Source organism: Oncorhynchus mykiss, chromosome 1, assembly GCF_057628025.1.
Source record: "Oncorhynchus mykiss isolate SJ-2025 chromosome 1, ASM5762802v1, whole genome shotgun sequence".
Taxonomy (NCBI): domain Eukaryota; kingdom Metazoa; phylum Chordata; class Actinopteri; order Salmoniformes; family Salmonidae; genus Oncorhynchus; species Oncorhynchus mykiss.
In genome coordinates, this window is record NC_143022.1 from 25,365,183 (window position 1) to 25,387,274 (window position 22,092).

General features: G+C 41.2%; 1 protein-coding gene across 2 annotated transcripts; it reads right to left on the reverse strand.

The window, feature by feature from the left end:
* Positions 1-5,584: 5,584 nt before the first annotated feature.
* On the reverse strand, positions 5,585-21,295 carry LOC110512077 (carbonic anhydrase 5B, mitochondrial). 2 transcript variants are annotated; one of them, XM_021592683.3, is made up of 8 exons: positions 21,165-21,295; positions 20,701-21,080; positions 18,182-18,379; positions 17,592-17,710; positions 16,514-16,609; positions 14,765-14,827; positions 9,289-9,447; positions 5,585-9,143 (listed from the first exon to the last, which is right to left on the reverse strand). In XM_021592683.3, the coding sequence occupies exons 2-8, from the start codon at positions 20,840-20,842 to the stop codon at positions 9,009-9,011; spliced, it is 912 nt and encodes a 303-aa protein (XP_021448358.2). In that variant the 5' UTR covers positions 20,843-21,080; positions 21,165-21,295; the 3' UTR covers positions 5,585-9,008. The 2 variants fall into 2 exon arrangements, with proteins under 2 accessions (XP_021448358.2, XP_021448395.2); XM_021592720.3 differs by lacking the exons at positions 20,701-21,080; positions 21,165-21,295 and adding an exon at positions 18,508-18,918.
* Positions 21,296-22,092: the final 797 nt, after the last annotated feature.

Below are 22,092 nucleotides of genomic sequence, written 5' to 3' on the forward strand. Positions count from 1 at the left end.
GTGATGAGCTCTATAGCCATCTCACAACTCAATCGCTGGTTGAAAACTGTTTTCTGCCCCTCCCAAAAGATAGTATTTGTAGATAATTGGCCCTCTTTCTGGGACTCACCCACAAACAGGACCAAGCCTGGCTTGCTGAGGAGTGACGGACTCCATCCTAGCTGGAGGGGTGCTCTCATCTTATCTACCAACATAGACAGGTCTCTAACTCCTCTAGCTCCACAATGAAATAGGGTGCAGGCCAGGCAGCAGGCTGTTAGCCAGCCTGCCAGCTTAGTGGTGTCTGCCACTAGCACAGTCAGTGTAGTCAGCTCAGCTATCCCCATTGAGACCGTGTCTGTGCCTCGACCTAGGTTGGGAAAAACAAAACATGGCGGTGTTCGCCTTAGCAATCTCACTAGGATATAGACCTTCTCCATTCCTGCCATTATTGAAAGAGATCGTGATACCTGACATCTCAAAATAGGGCTACTTAATGTTAGTTCCCTTACTTCAAAGGCAATTATAGTCAATGAACTAATCACTGATCATAATCTTGATGTGATTGGCCTGACTGAAACATGGCTTAAGCCTGATGAATTTACTGTGTTAAATGAGGCCTCACCTCCTGGTTACACTAGTGACCACACGGTGACCACCGTGCATCCCGCAAAGGCGGAGGTTTTGCTAACATTTACAACACAAAAAATGACTTTCGTCTTTTGAGCTTCTAGTCATGAAATCTATGCAACCTACTCAATCACTTTTTATAGCTACTGTTTACAGGCCTCCTCCATATACTGAGTTCATAATAAACAGTTGAACATAATAAACAGCTCTCTATCCACCGGATGTGTACCAAACTCACTAAAAGTGGCAGTAATAAAGCCTCTTGAAAAAGCCAAACCTTGACCCAGAATATATAAAAAACTATTGGCCTATATTGTATCTTCCATTCCTCTCAAAAAATTGAGAGAAAGCTGTTGCAGCAACTCACTGCCTTCCTGAAGACAAACAATGTATATGAAATGCTTCAGTCTGGTTTTAGACCCCATCATGGCACTGAGACTGCACTTGTGAAGGTGGTAAATGACCTTTTAATGGCGTCAGACCGAGGCTCTGCATCTGTCCTCATGCTCCTAGATCTTAGTGCTGCTTTTGATACCATCGACTACCACATTATTTAGGAGAGATTGGAAACCAAAATTGGTCTACACGGACAAATTCTGGCCTGGTTTAGATCTTATCTGTCGGAGATATATCAGTTTGTCTCTGAATAGTTTGTCCTCTGACAAATCAACTGTAAATTTCGGTGTTCCTCAAGGTTCTGTTTTAGGACAACTATTTTTTTCACTATATATTTTACCTCTTGGGGATGTCATTTGAAAACATAATGTTAACTTTCACTGCTATGCGGATGACACACAGCTGTACATTTCAATGAAACATGGTGAAGCCCCAAAATTGCCCTCGCTAGAAGCCTGTGTTTCAGACATAAGGAAGTGGATGTTCTACTTTTAAACTCGGACAAAACAGAGATGCTTGTTCAAGGTCCTAAGAAACAAAGAGACCTCTGTTGATTCTGACAATTCATCTTGACGGTTGTACAGTCGTCTCAAATAAAACTGTGAAGGACCTCGGCGTTACTCTGGACCCTGATCTCTCTTTTGACCAACATATCAAGACTGTTTCAAGGATAGCTTTTTTCCAACTACGTAACATTGCAAAAATCTGAAACTTTCTGTCCAAACATTATGCTGAAAAATTAATCCATGCTTTTGTTACTTCTATGTTAGACTACTGCAATGCTCTACTTTCCAGCTACCCGGATAAAGCACTAAATAAACTTCAGTTAGTGCTAAATACGGCTGCTAGAATCCTGACGAGAACCAAAAAATGTTAGCATATTACTCCAGTGCTAGCCTCCTTACACTGGCTTCCTGTTAAGGCAAGGGCTAATTTCAAGGTTTTACTGCTAACCTACAAAGCATTACATGGGCTTGCTCTTACCTATTTTTCCGATTTGGTCCTGCCGTACATACCTACACGTACGCTACGGTCACAAGACGCAGGCCTCCTGATTGTCCCTAGAATTTCTAAGCAAACAGCCGGAGGCAGGGCTTTCTCCTATAGAGCTCCATTTTTATGGAATGGTCTGCCTACCCATGTGAGAGACATAGACTTGGTCTCAACCTTTAAGTCTTTATTGAAGACTCATCTCTTCAGTGGGTCCTGTGATTGAAGTCTGGCCCAGGAGTCTGGCCCAGGAGTGTGAAGGTGAACGGAAAGGCACTGGAGCAACGAACCGCCCTTGCTGTCTCTGCCTGGCCGGTTCGCCTCTCTCCACTGGGATTCTCAGCCTCTAACCCTATTACAGGGGCTGAGTCACTGGCTTACTGGTGCTCTTCCATGTCGTCCCTAGGAGGGGTGCGTCACTTGAGTGGGTTGAGTCACTGACGTGATCTTCCTGTCTGGGTTGCCCCCCCCCCCCCCCCCCGCTATACTCAGCCTTGTCTCAGGATGGTAAGTTGGTGGTTGAAGATAACCCTCCAGTGGTGTGGGGGCTGTGCTCTGGCAAAATGGGTGGGGGTATATCCTACCTGTTTGGCCCTGGGTATCATCGGACGGAGCCACAGTGTCTCCCGACCCCTCCTGTCTCAGCCTCCAGTATTTATGCTGCAGTAGTTTGTGTTGGGGGGCTAGGGTCAGTCTGTTATATCTGGAGTACTTCTCCTGTCTTATCCGGTGTCCTGTGTGAATTTAAGTATGCTCTCTCTAATTCTCTCTTTCTTTCCCTCTCTCGGAGGACCAGAGCCCTAGGACCATGCCTCAGGACTACCTGGCACGATGACTCCTTGCTGTCCCCAGTCCACCTGGCCGTGCTGCTGCTCCAGTTTCACCTGTTCTGCCTGCGGCTATGGAACCCTGACCTGTTCACTGAACGTGCTACCTGTCCCAGACCTGCTGTTTTCAACTCTCTAGAGACAGCAGGAGCGGTAGAGATACTCTTAATGATCAGCTATGAAAAGCCAACTGATATTTACTCCTGAGGTGCTGACTTGCTGCACCCTCGGCAACTACTGTGATTATTATTATTTGACCATGCTGGTCATTTATGAACATTTGAACATCTTGGCCATGTTCTGTTATAATCTCCACCCGGCACAGCCAGAAGAGGACTGGCCACCCCTCATAGCCTGGTTCCTCTCTAGGTTTCTTCCTAGGTTTTGGCCTTTCTAGGGAGTTTTTCCTAAGCACTGTGCTTCTACACCTACATTGCTTATTGTTTGGGGTTTTAGGCTGGGTTTCTGTACAGCACTTTGAGATATCAGCTGATTTAAGAAGGGCAATATAAAGACATTTGAAATTTGATTTGGTGTAATTCAAAGTGTTTGGTGTATTGAAGTGCTTCATAGGTACAAGCCCTGTAACTTCAGCATATTCTGCTACTTCAGTGCCTACTACTGCCCCGCATACCTCATAGCATGACAAGCCCAATGCTGAGTAACGACTAAAGACAAGTACCTTGTTCCACAGACAAACCATCTTTCTGCAATATTGACTATTGTACCCTCCCTCCTTTTCCCACCCTATTGAGGATATCATAAGAGACACATTCAACACGCCCCAATATGACCATCCTATAACATAACCACATGGGCTCACAAAATAAAATCAAAGACAAAGTCCAAAAAAAGTAAAAGGTGATGGCATGTCCCATAAAAGACTTGTGGTATTATATGGAAGATGCAATCACCCTTACTTTAACTACATGACTTGGCCCAGATGAGTAACCCATTCCATAGTTTTCAAAAACAAAGGAGGACCAAGGCACTCTTCATATAATTAATTAAAATGCCTTTATTGGCCTCCTGGGTGGCACAGTGGTTAAGGGTGCTGTACTGCAGCGCCAGCTGTGCCACCAGAGACTCTGGGTTCGCACCCAGGCTCTGTCGTAACTGGCCGTGACCGGGAGGTCCGTGGGGTGATGCACAATTGGCCTAGCGTCGTCTGGGTTAGGGAGGGCTTGGCTGGTAGAGAAATCCTTGTCGCACCAGCGACTCCTGTGGCGGGCCGGGCGCAGTGTGCGCTAACCAAGGTTGCCAGGTGCACGGTGTTTCCTCCGACACATTGGCTTCTGGGTTGGATGGCGCTGTGTTAAGAAGCAGTGCTGCTTGGTTGTGTATCGGAGGACGCATGACTTTCAACCTTTGTCTCTCCCGGGCCCGTACAGGAGTTGTAGCGATGAGACAAGATAGTAGCTACTAAAACAATTGGATACCATGAAATTGGGGAGAAGGGGTAAAATTCATAAAACATTTAAATGATGTGTTTCGGCTGCATGGACTTCATCAGGGAGTACAAAATACAATGTCCTCTTTTGAACAGCTTTTCCAATTAGCCCTAATTGAAAGGAGTGGTTACAAAATTGATTGGACACACCTAGTAAGCAATAAAGATAAAGATACAACTCCAGGGCCTCCCCACGAGGTCCGTGGGGCGACGCACAATTAGCCTAGTGTTACACTGTGAAACGCTAGCTTAGTTAGCGGGGGTGCGCGCTAAATAGTGTTTCTTAAACAGTTAAACCACAGGGAAAGTTTTTGGATTTACAAACTACAGGCCACTAAATACCCTGGTTTAAATGAAGATATGGATTTCTCACCCTTCCTGTAGGGTCGTGATGGGTCCATTTGCTGTCATCTAGTGGACATTTTGCTCAATTGCCCTCAGCTATGTTTAGACTTGTTGTTCATGTTTTGCTGTGTTCTAGTGTACTATGGAATATATAGCTTTCTTATTCTTGACACTTCTCCCAGTCATATTTAAGGTTAGAACTACCTTTCTAAGTGTTCTGATACTTCTAGCTTGGAGTTGTATCTTTATGATAACATAGCTACAGCATTTCACCTTTTAATGTGTATATTATTGCTTACTAGGTGTGTCCAATCAATTTTGTAACCACTCCTTCTTTCAATTAGGGCTAATTGGAAAAGCTGTTCAAAAGAGGACATTGTATTCTTTTTTTTTTGGTACTCCCTGATGAAGGGAAACGCACCGGTTTTTAAAAAACGTTGTTTCTATTGAACATTCCATATTAAAGGCATTTTAATTAATTATATGAAGTGCCTTGGTCCTCCTTTCTTTTTTGATGACCAATTTACCCCTTTTACCAAGGAGCACCTTCTATCTACCAAAATGTACTATTGTGTACCTTAGTAGCGTTTCCCTTTCTTCCATTCCAGTTTTTTTTAATAGCACCTGCAAATCAAAATAAAATAGGCATTTCTTTATTATTAATCTCATATATAAACATTCTGTCAGCAAAGGATGTAAGGTCCATCCCTGTGGTGTTTTAGGCCTGTGGGACATGATAGTAGCACCACTTCCTGGTTGCCCAGCTGGACAGGGCCAATCCGGCACCTGGTGCAATAACAGGCCTGTTGGAAGAGGGGCCCCAACTTATCCCTTGAACCACAGCTCCTCAAGGCCCATGGGGCAGGAATGTGGCTGCCCGACGATCAAACAAATACAACATGTACTACAGCATACTCCTCTAGCCTCAGGAAAACACCTGCCAAGTAGCAAACAAAGAAAAGGGAAGTACTGCAAGTCGTATTTATGTAAAACATGTACAAAACATTAAGAACACATGCTCTTTCCATGACAGACTGACCAGGTGAATGATAGGATCCCTAATTGATGCCACTTGACAAATCCACTTCAAATCAGTGTAGATGAAGGGGAGGAGACAGGTAAAAAAAAATATTTTTAAGCCTTGACACATGGATTGTGTGTGTCAGAGGGTGAATGGGCTAGACAAAAGATTGAAGTATCTTTGAACAGGGTATGGTAGTATGTGCCAGGCGCACCAGTTTGCATCAAGAACTGCAACGCTGCTGGGTTTTTCACAGTTTCCCTTGTATCAAGAATGGTCCACTACCCAAAGGACGTCCAGCCAACTTCACACAACTGTGGGAAGCATTGGCATCAACATCGGCCAGCAATCTTAGGAAGGTGTTAATGTTTTGTACACATTGTATATCGATTGAGATCATTGTGCATACTAACTTTTACACGTTTAAAACAGGCATTGATGGCAGACACATTAAAATACAGCAGTTCACCAGAGGACATATTAACCAAGAATAATGATCCATTTTTAAAGTACATAGTCATTATAGTACAACAACTTGTGTCTATTTAGTATTTATCATTTGAAAACTATAAAAATACAGTTAAACGAATGGAAACCTCCCACTGGAGAGTATTATTTCAAATATTTAAACAGGCAGATCATAACTAAACAGACCAAGACAAATGGAAGCTTGAAAAATAGGCCCCATACCAGTTACAACAGAAAATCAAATCTCTCTACTTACCATCAAACCAATCAGCACCCATAAAAATGCCCACATGAAATGTATAACCATTCAGAACTGTGTTCAAATCCTCCCTGTACCCCAACATTGTTCCCCTAAACTCTGGTGTAACAAATTGCCATCTTTAATTTCATAGGAAACGCAGTGAAACAGGCAAGTGTCATTTGGGTATAGAGGGCAAGAGTCTTACGGTTCCTGTGTTTGGACAGTGCTGTACAGTTTTCATAACAGGTTAGTGTCAAGCTACTTCTTCTCTGCAATTGACCTAGTGGGGAGAGGGCCAGGTGGCTCTTTCAAGGGAGAGGCCCCACAAGGGACAGTTTATACAGGAACATTGTTATTGAATGATCACAAAGACAACCATTCACTCACGTAATGCTTTATAGAACAAACAATACCAATGTTGCCTCAATGTCTGCTCCCTTTTCATTCCCTGTTTATAGAACAAACCAATCAATCCCTTTCTCCTCCAATCTTTTTAGCACCTACTTCACATTCTCTGAACACTGCAAACATAAGACCCCCTCTCTTTATTCACTCCACTCCCTTTCTTTGATGAAAATAGTGAAGCACTGGAAGGCACACCCAGAATACTGCAACTAGAAGTAGGCTAATGGAAAATAGGCAGCAAGGTATTACAATTGCTGTATCACGTTTCATGGTTTTGTATCAACATGGGGAATAGCAGTGCTTATATATTACAGTTAACCTTTTGGAACACGATTAAAGCATAACATTAAGTGTAGTTATGTTTTAAAGTTGATGCGTGTAGTTGGTTCCACTGTAATCCCTGTCCAGTTCTGCTGGGAACTTTAACATCTCAAATTTTATATATATAGAGAGAGATATAAAGTACAGAAAAAGCTTAAGTCTCAAGAAATGAAATACAAATATCAGGAGAATGATTCCTGTCTGTGTGCTTCTAAAAAGGCAAGTAAAAACCTACTGACCTCCACCAATAAATAAATAAATACAGAACCAACAAGATAACAGGTTAATGATGCATGATGTGATACCCTCTCTTAACTCTCCCAGCGCCTAAACCACAAACATACAAATTGACCGACTTAAGCTTGGTAGGGGCAGAATATTATCGATATGCGTTAGACCAGCAAGCCCCAACAGAATAGACACACTGCCATGAGCAATTGATCTATGAGAACAGAGGTGACCGCCATGTCTCAGTATGATGCATAAAATAGAAGGCACTATGGTAGATTCCTGTTTAGTAGAACAGAACAATTTGATTACAAGAGGAAATATGCTTAGACACCCATGCTAAAATACAGATGTTTGCTATATCAACAAAATAGTTCTGCATATTAGTTGTAACAAATGCCTGTGTCCCTGTGCTTATAAGGCCTTATAAAAGATGTCGATCCTACACATATGACTTTTACCTCTAAGTTACAGATAGTGAGATGTACATTCTAGTCCACTCAATAGACTATGTAATAAAATCAATCACAAATGCATCTAAAACATCTTTCAAAGCAATGAGCAACACTCATTTGTGCAGTTTGGAGCCTTAGCTAGGCCCAAATACAATGAACCAAATCTCTTCGGCTGTGTGCAGTAAACAAGTTCAGAGCTTAAACCTTCAAACTAAACCCTACATCCATATATGGAGCCCCTTCACCTCAAAGAACAATTACTGCAAGAGTACTGCTCATACACGAGGGTGATATTCTTATGCTTTAGATTATTAAAATCGGTGATAGTATAAAAGTGCAGGTAACTGCCAAAATAATGGAAACACTTGAGTAAATGAGGGAAACAAAGTATATTGAAAGCAGATGCTTCCACAGGTGCACTTCCTGAGTTAATTAAGCAGGTAACAGCCCATCATGCTTACTTAGGGTGATGTATTATTTTGGCTACGCCCCCATAGGATGACAATAACCCCATCCACAGGGCACGAGTGGTCACTGAATATTTTGAGCATAAAAACGATGTAAGCCATATGCCATAGCCATCTCAGTAACCAGATCTCAACTCAATTAAACACTTATGGGAGATCCTGGAGGAAAACAAAAAAAAATCTGGAATTTCTCATGGAAGAATGGTGTCGCATCCCTCCAAGACTTCCAGACACTTGTACATTAAAGCTGTGGTGGCCCAACACCCTCTTAAAGACAATACATGTTGGTGTTTTCCTTTATTTTGACAGTTACCTGTATTTCAGCATAATCCCTCATTGGTTTCTGGAAGCATTTCAAGTGGGACTGTTAAGGACTGAATAAAAAAAAAGGTTTACAACTTATACATTCAGAGCATCTAGAAGAAGAAAAAAATTCACCTAAGAGACAGGGGTTTAAAAAAATCTGTTAGCATAGACTACAGCAATGCACCTGCCCTGTGTTGATGATGCCTTTCACTTATTGATAGGACAGCAGGCAGTGAGACAGCGGTCTAGTGCCAAGGATGGTCAACAAAACAGCTTTTAGATGGTGACATTGGAATTATAAAATCCCTGGCACTTAAGTGAAATCAGAGTGCTTTCTGAATGCATAAGCGTTTGGAAAGATGCCAGCAGTATGACTTCTGTAGAGTCAAACGTAAGACTTTGTTAGCCAAAATGGTGCTTCCCAGGGTATTGCATTATTTTGGTTTGAAGGTTCCAAGTGAGTCTCTGAGTAAAGGCTCCTAATTCAGGAAAGGGGTAAACGAAGAACGCACAGTGCGGCCCTGCAGCGACTGCTGCACACGGAAGTTGTTGACCATGCTCTTCTGCACCTCCTCCTCTGCTGAGGTGAAGAGAAGGCTCCGAAACACAGCCAGCTAAGGAAGAGACCGGACAGGGAGAGAATGTGTTAAGCAGACATGGAACAGCCGAGTGAAGTCACTAAAGCGTAGTCCACCAGTAGTTCTAACATTCCTTCCCTTTTTACCACGCACATGCACACGCTCTCACTCACACACTAACCTGGTCATGGCTGACTTCGATGTGCTGCTTCATGATAATCCAGGTCACTGCTTCGGTCAGAGGAGGCGTGGTCAGTGACCCTGCATACGTCCAGTAATCATCAATGTTAGTGGGCAGTAGGCAGGCTGGGTCAAACCTAGTGAACTCAACAACACTGTCCTAAGGTGTAAAAAGGGAAAGAGGAAAGGGTTACATGGTGCTGCCAACCGTGTCATAAGTTATAATAATAATTGCCATTTCCCAACCTTAATGTGTGATGTATTGTTGTCTACCTTCTTGACCTTTGTGCTGTTGACTGTGCCCTGTTTTGTGCTGCTACCATGCTGTGTTGTCATGTGTTGCTGCCTTGCTATGTTGTCGTCTTAGGTCTCTCTTTATGTAGTGTCGCTTGTGATGTGTGTTTTGTCCTAGATTTATATTGTATTTATTTATTTTAATCCCAGGCCCCGTCCCTGCAGGAGGCCTTTTGGTAGGCCGTCATTGTAAATAAGAATTTGTTCTTAACTGACTTGCCTAGATAAATAAAGGTACAAAAAAAGAAAATAAATTGTAGAGGCATGTAATTTGACTCATGGCCACTAGACAGCAGTTAAAGTTGACAGTCTCCCCATCTCAGATCATACAGTAAATTCCTTTGCAGTAATACTTCTGGAAAGTAACAAGGTGTTTGAGTGTGGGGTGGGGGGGCTCTAAATAATGCTAATTTAACCATTCTCCTATTTGTTTAAAATGTAGTGGTAAATATGAAACTTACACCCCCAACTACAGTGCCTTGCGAAAGTATTCGGCCCCCTTGAACTTTGCGACCTTTTGCCACATTTCAGGCTTCAAACATAAAGATATAAAACTGTATTTTTTTGTGAAGAATCAACAACAAGTGGGACACAATCATGAAGTGGAACGACATTTATTGGATATTTCAAACTTTTTTAACAAATCAAAAACTGAAAAATTGGGCGTGCAAAATTATTCAGCCCCTTTACTTTCAGTGCAGCAAACTCTCTCCAGAAGTTCAATGAGGATCTCTGAATGATCCAATGTTGACCTAAATGACTAATGATGATAAATACAATCCACCTGTGTGTAATCAAGTCTCCGTATAAATGCACCTGCACTGTGATAGTCTCAGAGGTCCGTTAAAAGCGCAGAGAGCATCATGAAGAACAAGGAACACACCAGGCAGGTCCGAGATACTGTTGTGAAGAAGTTTAAAGCCGGATTTGGATACAAAAAGATTTCCCAAGCTTTAAACATCCCAAGGAGCACTGTGCAAGCGATAATATTGAAATGGAAGGAGTATCAGACCACTGCAAATCTACCAAGACCTGGCAGTCCCTCTATACTTTCAGCTCATACAAGGAGAAGACTGATCAGAGATGCAGCCAAGAGGCCCATGATCACTCTGGATGAACTGCAGAGATCTACAGCTGAGGTGGGAGACTCTGTCCATAGGACAACAATCAGTCGTATATTGCACAAATCTGGCCTTTATGGAAGAGTGGCAAGAAGAAAGCCATTTCTTAAAGATATCCATAAAAAGTGTTGTTTAAAGTTTGCCACAAGCCACCTGGGAGACACACCAAACATGTGGAAGAAGGTGCTCTGGTCAGATGAAACCAAAATTGAACTTTTTGGCAACAATGCAAAACGTTATGTTTGGCGTAAAAGCAACACAGCTGAACACACCATCCCCACTGTCAAACATGGTGGTGGCAGCATCATGGTTTGGGCCTTTTCTTCAGCAGGGACAGGGAAGATGGTTAGAGCTCGAGATGTTCGAGAGCTCGAGATGTTTTGCAAGGAGGAATGGAAAAAATGTCAGTCTCTCGATGTGCAAAACTTATAGAGACATACCCCAAGCGACTTACAGCTGTAATCGCAGCAAAAGGTGGCGCTACAAAGTATTAACTTAAGGGGGCTGAATAATTTTGCACGCCCAATTTTTCAGTTTTTGATTTGTTAAAAAAGTTTGAAATATCCAATAAATGTCGTTCCACTTCATGATTGTGTCCCACTTGTTGTTGATTCTTCACAAAAAAATACAGTTTTATATCTTTATGTTTGAAGCCTGAAATGTGACAAAAGGTCGCAAAGTTCAAGGGGGCCGAATACTTTCGCAAGGCACTGTATGTCATGGTGCTGTCCATCCAGTAGGCTAGTACTGAATTTCAGCTTCAGCCGAGCTCCTTTCATTTTTCGCCATTTGTTTGCCATGCAGCCTTGATAAAAATAGCCTATGTCTTTATTCCAATGCATTAGATTTATCCATTGATTTATCCTTGTTTGTTTTGTCAGTCAGCTGTTTAAAGCACTCGTTGCTGTTTTTTAGGTGTTCTCCCTGCCAACTGTGGCCAGAAGTACCAGGCCATTTATTATTTTCTATCAATATTGTTTTTCTTTACTGGATCACCTGATGGTCGACAATATCACTAGGCAACTAGCCTACAGCTAGACACCAATGCACATCCAATCCAGCCAACAAGTTTACCTTAACAGTAGTTGACTCTTTCGGTTAAAAGCATTCGGTTTTGCAATAGCATAGGCCTACATTACTTTGGATTTGTGTGCCCATGAGAACTGTTTTCACTGCGAAACATCACATAATGAAATGTTAGACTTAGTGGACTTTCCCAGATCTCCAAGATCCATTATTTGTACAGGGTTTAAGTTAAATATTCTAATTCAATTGTTAAATAATTAATAAATAACAACACTGTCAAATGTCATTAACATAAGGAAAGAAAGGTACTGTTTTATGTCCCATTATCTGTGAAGACTCCAAACATTAACTCATGACAATTCATGAACTAGGGTGAAAAACATGTTTTGATTCAACTGTATTATATTGAATGTAAGCTACCTATTCTGCGTGTGTTTGAAATGGCCTTGGCTGAGGGGGTAGGCTATCGGTAGGGGTGTAGGCCTAGTGAAGGATAAACGCAAGTAAATGTTGTTTACCCACCTTTTTTTTTTTATGCATTGAAAGTGTTACTTTTTTTCATTTTAAACACTACATCACTGACTACTGGTAGGACTATTTGAAAATCATGCTAATACACATTACATTGTAGGCTAGTCTAGTAAGTTGACCATGTGTGTTAGGGTGACCATCCCGTTTTTCCCGGGACAGTTTCAGACCCATTTTAAGTGTCCCAACTTTTCAGGCTACAAAGAAATATCAATTTGTCAGCAAGACGCATCAATTAATGTAAGAATAATCAATGGAAATCGCAGAATGACACTAGGAACAATTTTGGTGCTTTGTAACAAATCTATTAACAGTCAAACAGCACAAGTATACATGCAGTTTGGATTAGAGGTCGACCGATTAATCGGAATGGCCGATTAATTTGGGCCGATTTCAAGTTTTCATAACAATCGGAAATTTTGGACACTATTATTATTTAATTTTTTTACACCTTTATTTAATCTTTATTTAACTAGGCAAGTCAGTTAATAACACTTTATTTTCAATTACGGCCTAGGAACAGTGGGTTAACTGCCTTGTTCAGGGGCAGAACGACAGATTTTTACGTTATCAGCTCGAGGATTCAATCTTGCAACCTTACAGTTAACTAGTCCAACGCTCTAACCACCTGCCTCTCATTGCACTCCACGAGGAGCCTGCCTGTTATGCGAATGCAGTAAGCCAAGGTAAGTTGCTAGATAGCGTTAAACTTATCTTATTAAAAAAACTAATCAAAATCACTAGTTAACTACACATGGTTGATGATATTACTAGTTTATCTAGCGTGTCCTGCGTTGCATATAATCGATGCGGTGCGTATTCACGAAAAAGGACTGTCCTTGCTCCAATGTGTACCTAACCATAAACACCAATGCCTTTCTTAAAATCAATACACAAGTATATATTTTTTAATCTGCATATTTAGCTAAAAGAAATTCATGTTAGCAGGCAATATTAACCAGGTGAAAATGTGTCACTTCTCTTGCGTTCATTGCACGCAGAGTCAGGGTATATGCAACAGGTTGGGCCGCCTAATTTGCCAGAATTTTACGTAATTATGATATAACATTGAGGGTTGTGCAATGTAACAGGAATATTTAGACTTATGGATGCCACCCGCTAGATAAAATACGGAACGGTTCCGTATTTCACTGAAAGAATAAACGTCTTGTTTTCGAGATGATGGTTTCCCGGATTCGACCATATTAATGACCTACGGCTCGTATTTCTGTGTGTTATTATGTTATAACTAAGTCTATGATTTGATAGAGCAGTCTAACTGAGCGATAGGTAGGCACCAGCAGGCTCGTAAGCATTCATTCAAACAGCACTTTCGTGCTTTTTTGCCAGCAGCTCTTCACAAGCACAGTGCTGTTTATGACTTCAAGCCCATCAACTCCCGAGGTAAGGCTGGTGTAACCAATGTGAAATGGCTAGCTAGTTAGCGGGGTGCGCGCTAATAGCGTTTCAAACGTCACTCGCTCTGAAACTTGGAGTGGTTGTTCCCCTTGCTGCTTCGAGGGTGGCTGTTGTCGATGTGTTCCTGGTTCAAGCCCAGGTAGGAGCCCAGGTAGGGGCGAGGAGAAGGACGGAAGCTATACTGTTACACTGGCAATACTAAAGTGCCTATAAGAACATCCAATAGTCAAAGGTTAATGAAATACAAAGAAATAGTCCTATAATTCCTAGAATAACTACAACCTAAAACTTCTTACCTGGGAATGTTGACGACTCATGTTAAAAGGACCCACCAGCTTTCATATGTTCTCATGTTCTGAGCAAGGAACTTAAACGTTAGCTTTCTTACATGGCACATATTGCACTTTTACTTTCTTCTCCAACACTTCGTTTTTGCATTATTTAAACCAAATTGAACATGTTTCATTATTTATTTGAGGCTAAATTGATGTAAAGTTAAAATAAGTGTTTATTCAGTATTGTTGTAATTGTCATTATTACAAATACATTTAAAAAATAATAACAAACAATAATAAAAAAATATTATTATTCTTTTTAATTTTTTTATATTTTTTTTTTTAAATCAGCCGATTAATCGGTATTGGCTTTTTTTGGTCCTCCAATAATCGGTATCGGCGTTGAAAAATCATAATCGGTCGACCTCTAGTTTGGATGCTGGAATTATTTTGGAGTGGACCAACATGCCTACTTTTTGAAGTGATTTGTTTGACAATCAGATGAAAATATGACTGGTTGTGTTCATGCCACATTAAAAGGTAATTAAAAGGTAATTTATTAGGCCGATAAATTTGAAATAGCATGGTGTAATTCACACTCCAATAGTCACACAAATGTCATGTATGCGCCACCGGAGAGAGGCTTGTCTAGAATACCAACCTAAGTCATACAGCACTGACTACTTGTGTTCTTAAGCTTTGGGCGGCCTTCTCAGAAACTCAGCGACATATAACCCCTGCTTGAAACGTTCTCTCTGAAACCTTGGCAACAAAAATCACCTGCATGGTTTCAGTGGTCAATCATTGAACTCACCTTGTGTCTGACAGCAGGTAGGACATCTACTAGTTTCTGCAGTCCCTCGTGTCTCTTCCCTATCTGAGGAGGAAAATAATCTGTGTCTGAGCACTGAGTCCTTCTGTCAGGCATGTGCTGTGTGTTTACATTCACTGCATGGGGTGTTTACATTTCAATGTCAGTAAATATTGAAATGGTGTGTATATGACGTGTACAGTTGAAGTCGGAAGTTTACCTTAGCCAAATACATTTAAACTCAGTTTTTCACAATTCCTGACATTTAATCATAGTAAAAATTCCCTGTCTTAAGTAAGTTAGGATCACCACTTTATATTAAGAATGTGAAATGTCAGAATAATAGTAGAGTGATTTATTTCAGCTTTTATTTCGTTCATCACATTCCCAGTGGGTCAGAAGATTACATACACTCAATTAGTATTTGGTAGCACACACTGCTTCAGTTCTGCCCACAAATTTTCATTAGGATTGAAGTCAGGGCTTTGTGATGGCCACTCAAATACCTTGAATTTGTTGTCCTTAAGCCATTTTGCCACAACTTTGGAAGTATGCTTGGGGTCATTGTCCATTTGGAAGACCCATTTGCGACCAAGCTTTAACTTCCTGTCTTGAAATGTTGCTTCAATATATACACATAATTTTCCTACCTCATGATGCCATCTATTTTGTGAAGTGCACCAGTCCCTCCTGCAGCAAAGCACCCCCACAAAATTATGCAACCACCCCCGTGCTTCACGGTTGGGATGGTGTTCTTCGGCTTGCAAGCCTTCCCCTTTTTCCTCCAAACATAATGATGGTCATTATGGCCAAACAGTTCTATTTTTGTTTCATCAGACTAGAGGACATTTCTCCAAAAAAGTACGATATTTGTCCCCATGCGCAGTTGCAAACCGTAGTCTGGCTTTTTAAATGGCATTTTTTGAGCAGTGGCTTCTTCCTTGCTGAGCGGCCTTTCAGGTTATGTCGATATAGGACTCGTTTTACTGTGGCTATAGATACTTTGGTACCGGTTTCCTCCAGCATCTTCACAAGGTCCTTTGCCGTTTTTCTGGGATTGATTTGCACTTTTCGCACCAAAGTACGTTCATCTCTAGGAGACAGAACACGTCCCCTTCCTGAGCGGTATGACGGCTACGTGGTCCCATTGTGTTTATACTTGCAAACTATTGTTTGTACAGATGAACGTGGTACCTTCAGGCATTTGGAAATTCCTACCAAGGATTAACCAGATTTGTGGAGGTCTACAATTTCTTTTCCAGAGGTGTTGGCTGATGTCTTTTGATTTTCCCATGATGTCAAGCAAAGAGGCACTGAGATTGAAGGTAGGCCTTGAAATACATCCACAGGTACACCTCCAATTGACTCAAATTATGTCAATCAGCCTAACAGAAGCTTCTAAAGTCATTACATCATTTTCTGGAATTTTCCAAGCTGTTTAAAGGCATAGTCAACTTTGTGTATGTAAACTTCTGACCCACTGGAATTGTGATACAGTGAATTATAAGTGAAATAATCTGTCTGTAAACAATTGTTGGAAAAATTACTTGTGTCATGCACAAAGTAGATGTCCTAAGACTTGCCAAAACTATAGTTTGTTAACAATAAATTTGTGGAGTGGTTGGAAAATGAGTTTTAATGACTCCAAACTAAGTGTGTGTAAACTTCCGACTTCAACTGTCTGTATGACAGTGGTGGTGGGTTGCATGTGGTAGGGATGCTTCGCTATGTTAACAAGAAGCATGAAGTTACCTTGAGGAAAACCCCAATAACAGCCAGTCCATTCTCCTCCATCACCGCCTCCTCAAACCGGCTGTACTTATCAGAGTTCCAGTGGACCATGTGGAGCTATCAACAGAAAAGGCAACGCCATACATTAATTAGAACCTATTTATCCACACACCCAGAGAATTAAAATGGAATGTGTCACAGATTATATTTGCTGCTGGATAATTATGAATCTTTAATATCATTCTCAAGATAAACGGTTACCTTTGTGGTAGAACAATCAATTATCAAAACTGTAACAACAAAAAATTAGCAGATTCTGAATGAAAATCCACCCCAAAATCCTCCATCCTGATCAGTAGCTATTAAACCAAACGGAGCATCGTCTGACCCTGAGGTCACATGCAGCTGCTCTTTGTTTTACTCCATCGGAGTGTCCAACCCAACCCTACTCATACTCACACCACAGATCCCTATTCACCCTGGGATCTGGGGAGATTTCTATAAAGAATGGTACAACCCAATAAGTAAACTGAGAAGGATCCATTATCTCTGTTACCCACTGTGGTGTGCTCCTATTAGGCACACAGAGTGAGTTGTGTGCTGTAATCGTAACTTGAGCCTCTGTACACACACTGCACCTGGGGAGTCTTGAGAACCCTGACATGGTCAGATTCTCACAGCCACTAACGCCAGCTTGGCGTGGCATCCTCCCCCAGACATACAGTAGTACTCCCTCTATTGCATAAGTATGCTTTAGGTGAGTGGAAAAATATGAAAATAGATCACACATTAAAAGGTGGGCCTTAAGGATTGAACAGAATGCATTCTGCTTCTATACGTAGAGGTTTCCAACAGCACAATCCCCCTGTCACAGAAATTGCATGCCAATGTCGTCATGGATTGGCTAGGGCATCAGTATTGACTTGATGACTAAGCAGTCCCTACTATCTACCGTTCCATGCCACAGTCTCCTGAAGACTATGACTCTATTAGACTTGACATGTTAGGAGGTTCTTACTATAGCATAGCTAGAGTCATTCAACAAAGTTAACATTTAAATAGACACTCTCTGTTAAGTAAGAGGACGTGCAGTAGCTACCTCAGCAGGGAAGAGGCGGCGGTCCACTGTGTGCTCAGAGCCCCATGCGTTGCTCTCCCCCCAATGGAAGTGGAACTGACACAGCCGGAAGTTGTCCTCCAGAGGACCCCCTTTAAGTGCTGAGAGGGAGAGAGCGACGAGAAGAAATCGACCACTCATCAATGTTGTGTTAGAGACGCATACAATATTGAGAAGAAACCGTAATTAATACACACAACAGCTGTGGAGAGTTAAACATTATTATATAAACATACTTGTTAAAACATATGTATCCTCTTCTCACACAAACACACATTAAAAGCAGAACTAAGAATTAAATTACAGAATAATTAGCCTACTGTTAAAAAAAATGTTTGCCTCTTGGTATAAATATTTATGTAAAGTCTAGCGGTTAATAAAATATAAATTTCTGAAATAATATTGGATTGAAAATTTAAGTAATTAGACTGTCTAAACAATAAGTTAAGACCATGATGTTGAGAAATAAGCCAAGAGCAGGGATACCTAAATGTAAATCAAAGTCATGTTCCACGTGGCAGGCATTGCAGTTTTAAATCAGGAGGTCACACGGCAGAACAGAAACTGCTTACTGGATTTGTCGGTGGTGTCATCGTACTCAACCAGGAATGAGTACCCGTTGTTCCATATCTGTGAACATGTCCTGGGGTCGTAATCCGGGGTCAGCGGCTTGAGATGCGGATCAAAGACACTCTTGCGCACCCGAATATCGATCGGAGATTGTCTGTTGCCCCCAGGAGCAACAAGTGGTCCCTGCCACATAGGATGCACTGGAGTCAAAGCATGAGAGAGGGGATTTAAATCTAGTCTGATAGTAAAATGTAAAACAGCAGCTTGTCTTTAGTAAATCACATTAGGTCATATTCCTTAGCCTACTGTAAGAAATGCTGACACTTACTTTTCATAGTGTACTCTCCAGCTTCCTGCATTCTAAAATAGGTAATAAGTCAAATTTCCAAATAACATAAGATCAAATGTCTCAAAGTAGACAAGCAATTCTGAAAACTTTGTGAGACCAGTAGTCTAAGCCTCCTCCGTTGATTCCGTTTAAGAAATTAAAAAAGCAGGAGGAAAAAGTGACACTTCCTTCAGTAACTCCTATTGAAAGGAAATTACAGGATAAGCAAAATGTGGGTAGGCTACAGAAACAGACTCGCGGAATGTATTGGCAGCCCACCAGGTCTACTCCGCAGCAGGAATGGGAGACACTAGTTCAGCTCTGAATGGAACGTTTCATAGATGTACATCTTCTGGCGTTAAAATAAATCTACTACGACTTCCTGGTTTTGCCATTGGGCTGCAAAACAATAACTGCCTATGATGCAATTTACATCAGTCACTGACCGCTCTGCCAATGGGACTGTGAATGCTTAACCTATGTGAATGCTTAACCTACGACAAAGGTCGTTTGGAAAAGGTATTTAATGGAAAAATGTATTAACAATTATCCATTTTGCTACTGTACCTGAAAAAAAAAGGGCCTATCCTTACTAGCATTTTCTAAATTTGAACGAACCACCTGCAACTGAACACAGACCTATTAGAAGATTTGTTTGACCGAATCGAGGACGAAGATAGTGTCGCTAAGTTAAAGTTGATTGAAAATTCTCTGTGATACGCCAAACAGTAGCTATCCTGCAATGACTAATAGATCACATTACTTGTTACAATCGGCTAGATATTCATGAAGTAAGTATGTGGACGAGTGTGGCTATTTCAGCCACACCCGTTGCTAACAGGTGTATAAAATTGAGCACACACCCATGCAATCTCCATAGACAAACATTGTGTAAAACTTGCCGCCATTGGATTCTGGAGCAGTGGAAACACTTTCTCTGGGGTAATGAGTCACGCTTCACCATCTGGCAGTCCGACAGACAAATCTGGGTTTGGTGAATGCCAAGAGAATACTACCTGCTCCAATGCATAGTGCCAACTGTAAAGTTTGGTGGAGGAGGAATAATGGTCTGGTGCTGTTTTTCATGGTTCGGGCTAGGCCCTTTCGTTCCAGTTGTGAAATCTTAACTCTACAGTATACAATGACATTCTAGACGATTCTGTGCATCCAACTTTGTGGCAATAGTTTAGGGAAGGCCTTTTCCTGTTTCAGCATGATAATGCCCCACTGCACAAAGCGAGGTTCATACAGAAATGATTTGTCAAGATCGTTGTGGAAGAAGCCCAGCGAACACCTTTGTTAATGCTTGTTTACGGAAGACAGAGGCGACCACCTGTGCTAAGCGTAACTGGGGAGAAAGGTGTAGCGGAAGTGTAGTTTGTCAGCTGGATGCACACACAGCCATATGGATCTGTGCAAATCTGCTACATTAAGTGAATATATTTTTAAATATTATTTCTCGCTTATACAATATGGAATTTATTTCATACATTTCAAAAACCGTAATGCAAGCAATGATTGATGGTTCTAAACATTAAAACAGAGCGCTGGGATTTTAGTTCACATGTTCCCACCGGTATGCAGTGCTTATATCTGAGAACCCTTGGAATAATGCATAATGCCTTGGGTTCTGGAGAGAAAAGTCAGGCCTTATGAATGTCTTGAGTAAAGACAAGACCATAAACCAAACATGCAGTGTACAATAGGCCAAGTTAAAAAATAAACTACAAAAGATAAACATAAATTGTGATCACAGTTATGATCAAATTGACATGTGTATGTACACACCATAGTTACAATCAAAACCAGTACCCGGCCAGAAGTTTAGAATGAACTAATTCCCCCTGAAAATGTGACGCCAATTCACTCATGCAGAAATCCAGTCCTTGGTTTCATGTATTCTTTGTGCACCCGTTGCGATCAAAACAACGCCATTATTAACCCTTTAGTAATGTAGTCATTGTGGATTTCGATTACAACTTTACAGCGTAGCCATTTATGCTACTATTGCTTGAGCGATTGAAACGGTCTTATTTCTCATGTAATCTCAGCTGCCAGCTGGACTGAACATTAATGTCATTGTTCTAGTCTTATGAAATGAAGAGCAAACAGCTAGCGAATTCAACTGCAACTAATGATAATTCAGCTGTAATATGATGAAAGCTACCGTACTTTTAAAGTTTCGACACTTACACGCTGAAAGCACATATTTGCTTGAACATGCAGTGAGGTTGCATCTTCTCACAGGTATCAACCGTTGACCTTTAGTTTGCTTGATGACATGTCTCTGCAGATGCCGGGCAAGTGGGTTTACGATCGATGAGAGAGCCACCATGACCACGGTTCTTCAAATAGGCTACTCGAAGTTTGCGAGAGTCAAAATGATCTGTTGTGTTATCTTTTCAGGTAAGGCAAAACGTCGAATTAAAACTGCTCCCGTCTCCCGAGTCGTTCGGTTTCATATATTTTCAATCAGAAACAACAACGGGAGTTGCGTTATGGCCCCTCTTCTTCCACACTGACAGTTTCGGATGGCTGCCGGCTGGCTCTCTCCACACTATCGCTTGATTGATCTAGAAAATAGACAAGCTTTCACACGATTGAAACATTCACGTAAATTCAAAAGGTTTACACTTGACCTGTTGATGCGTGCTTACTTTAACACCGCGGCGATTTATATTGGCTACCTACTGCTATCGCACGCTCCGAATCAATGAAGGTGAAATATTGTTTGTAAAGTGTTTGCGATAATGTGGTTCCAAAAGGAAGAGATCGTTGAGTGGGGCTCGTGTAAGACTCTCGACCAATCGGCTTTATCCTCTGAGAGGCGTTTCAAACAACATGCGCTAGATCTAGACCCGTGACATAGATATTTGGTGTACTTTTTGCTTAGTTTTGTTGAAATGTCTGTGTGGTTCTTGTCATATGTCATAACAGCACAATTAATCTGAGCCTCATGATCTTCAATACGATACATTGTCAAATGTGTAGTGCTTTCTCTATAACAAAAACTCACTCATTGACTGTGTCGTTTCCAATTGTGGATGAACACACATGCATCTTTACAAACAGCCCAAGTATTCTATTCTGATTTAATGTAAATTATTGGATAAGGTTATTTTGAATAACATGGAAGTCTTGCAAATGTTGTGCTACTATGGGACTGAGAATATGTTCAGCTAAAGCTCCTTAGGAATGTCATGTTTATTGTAAACATGCTTATGTTATGGCTTTTCTTGTGTACTCCATTTACTGACAGGGCTGAGATGACTCTTTTGGACTTTAATCCCTACACACACCTTCAGTTAGAAAATATTTGCTCTGAAAAATGTTTTTCCTTTCAGTCCCAGGACTTTGGAAGACAAACATTAAAGGGATGTTATGAAGCTCTTTCGGCAAACTTGTAATTGCTATAATGAGGCCTTTTCCCAGTCTGAACCCTTTAGAAGACAACTGTGGCAAAAACAGATCATTTATTGTCAAACCAAAACCAAGCAATGAAAGGGCTTCATAAGCCCCCCCCCCCCCAAAAAAAAAGCACCACAAATAAGTTAGCAAATTGAAATTTGGTGGTGTGTCCAGTAA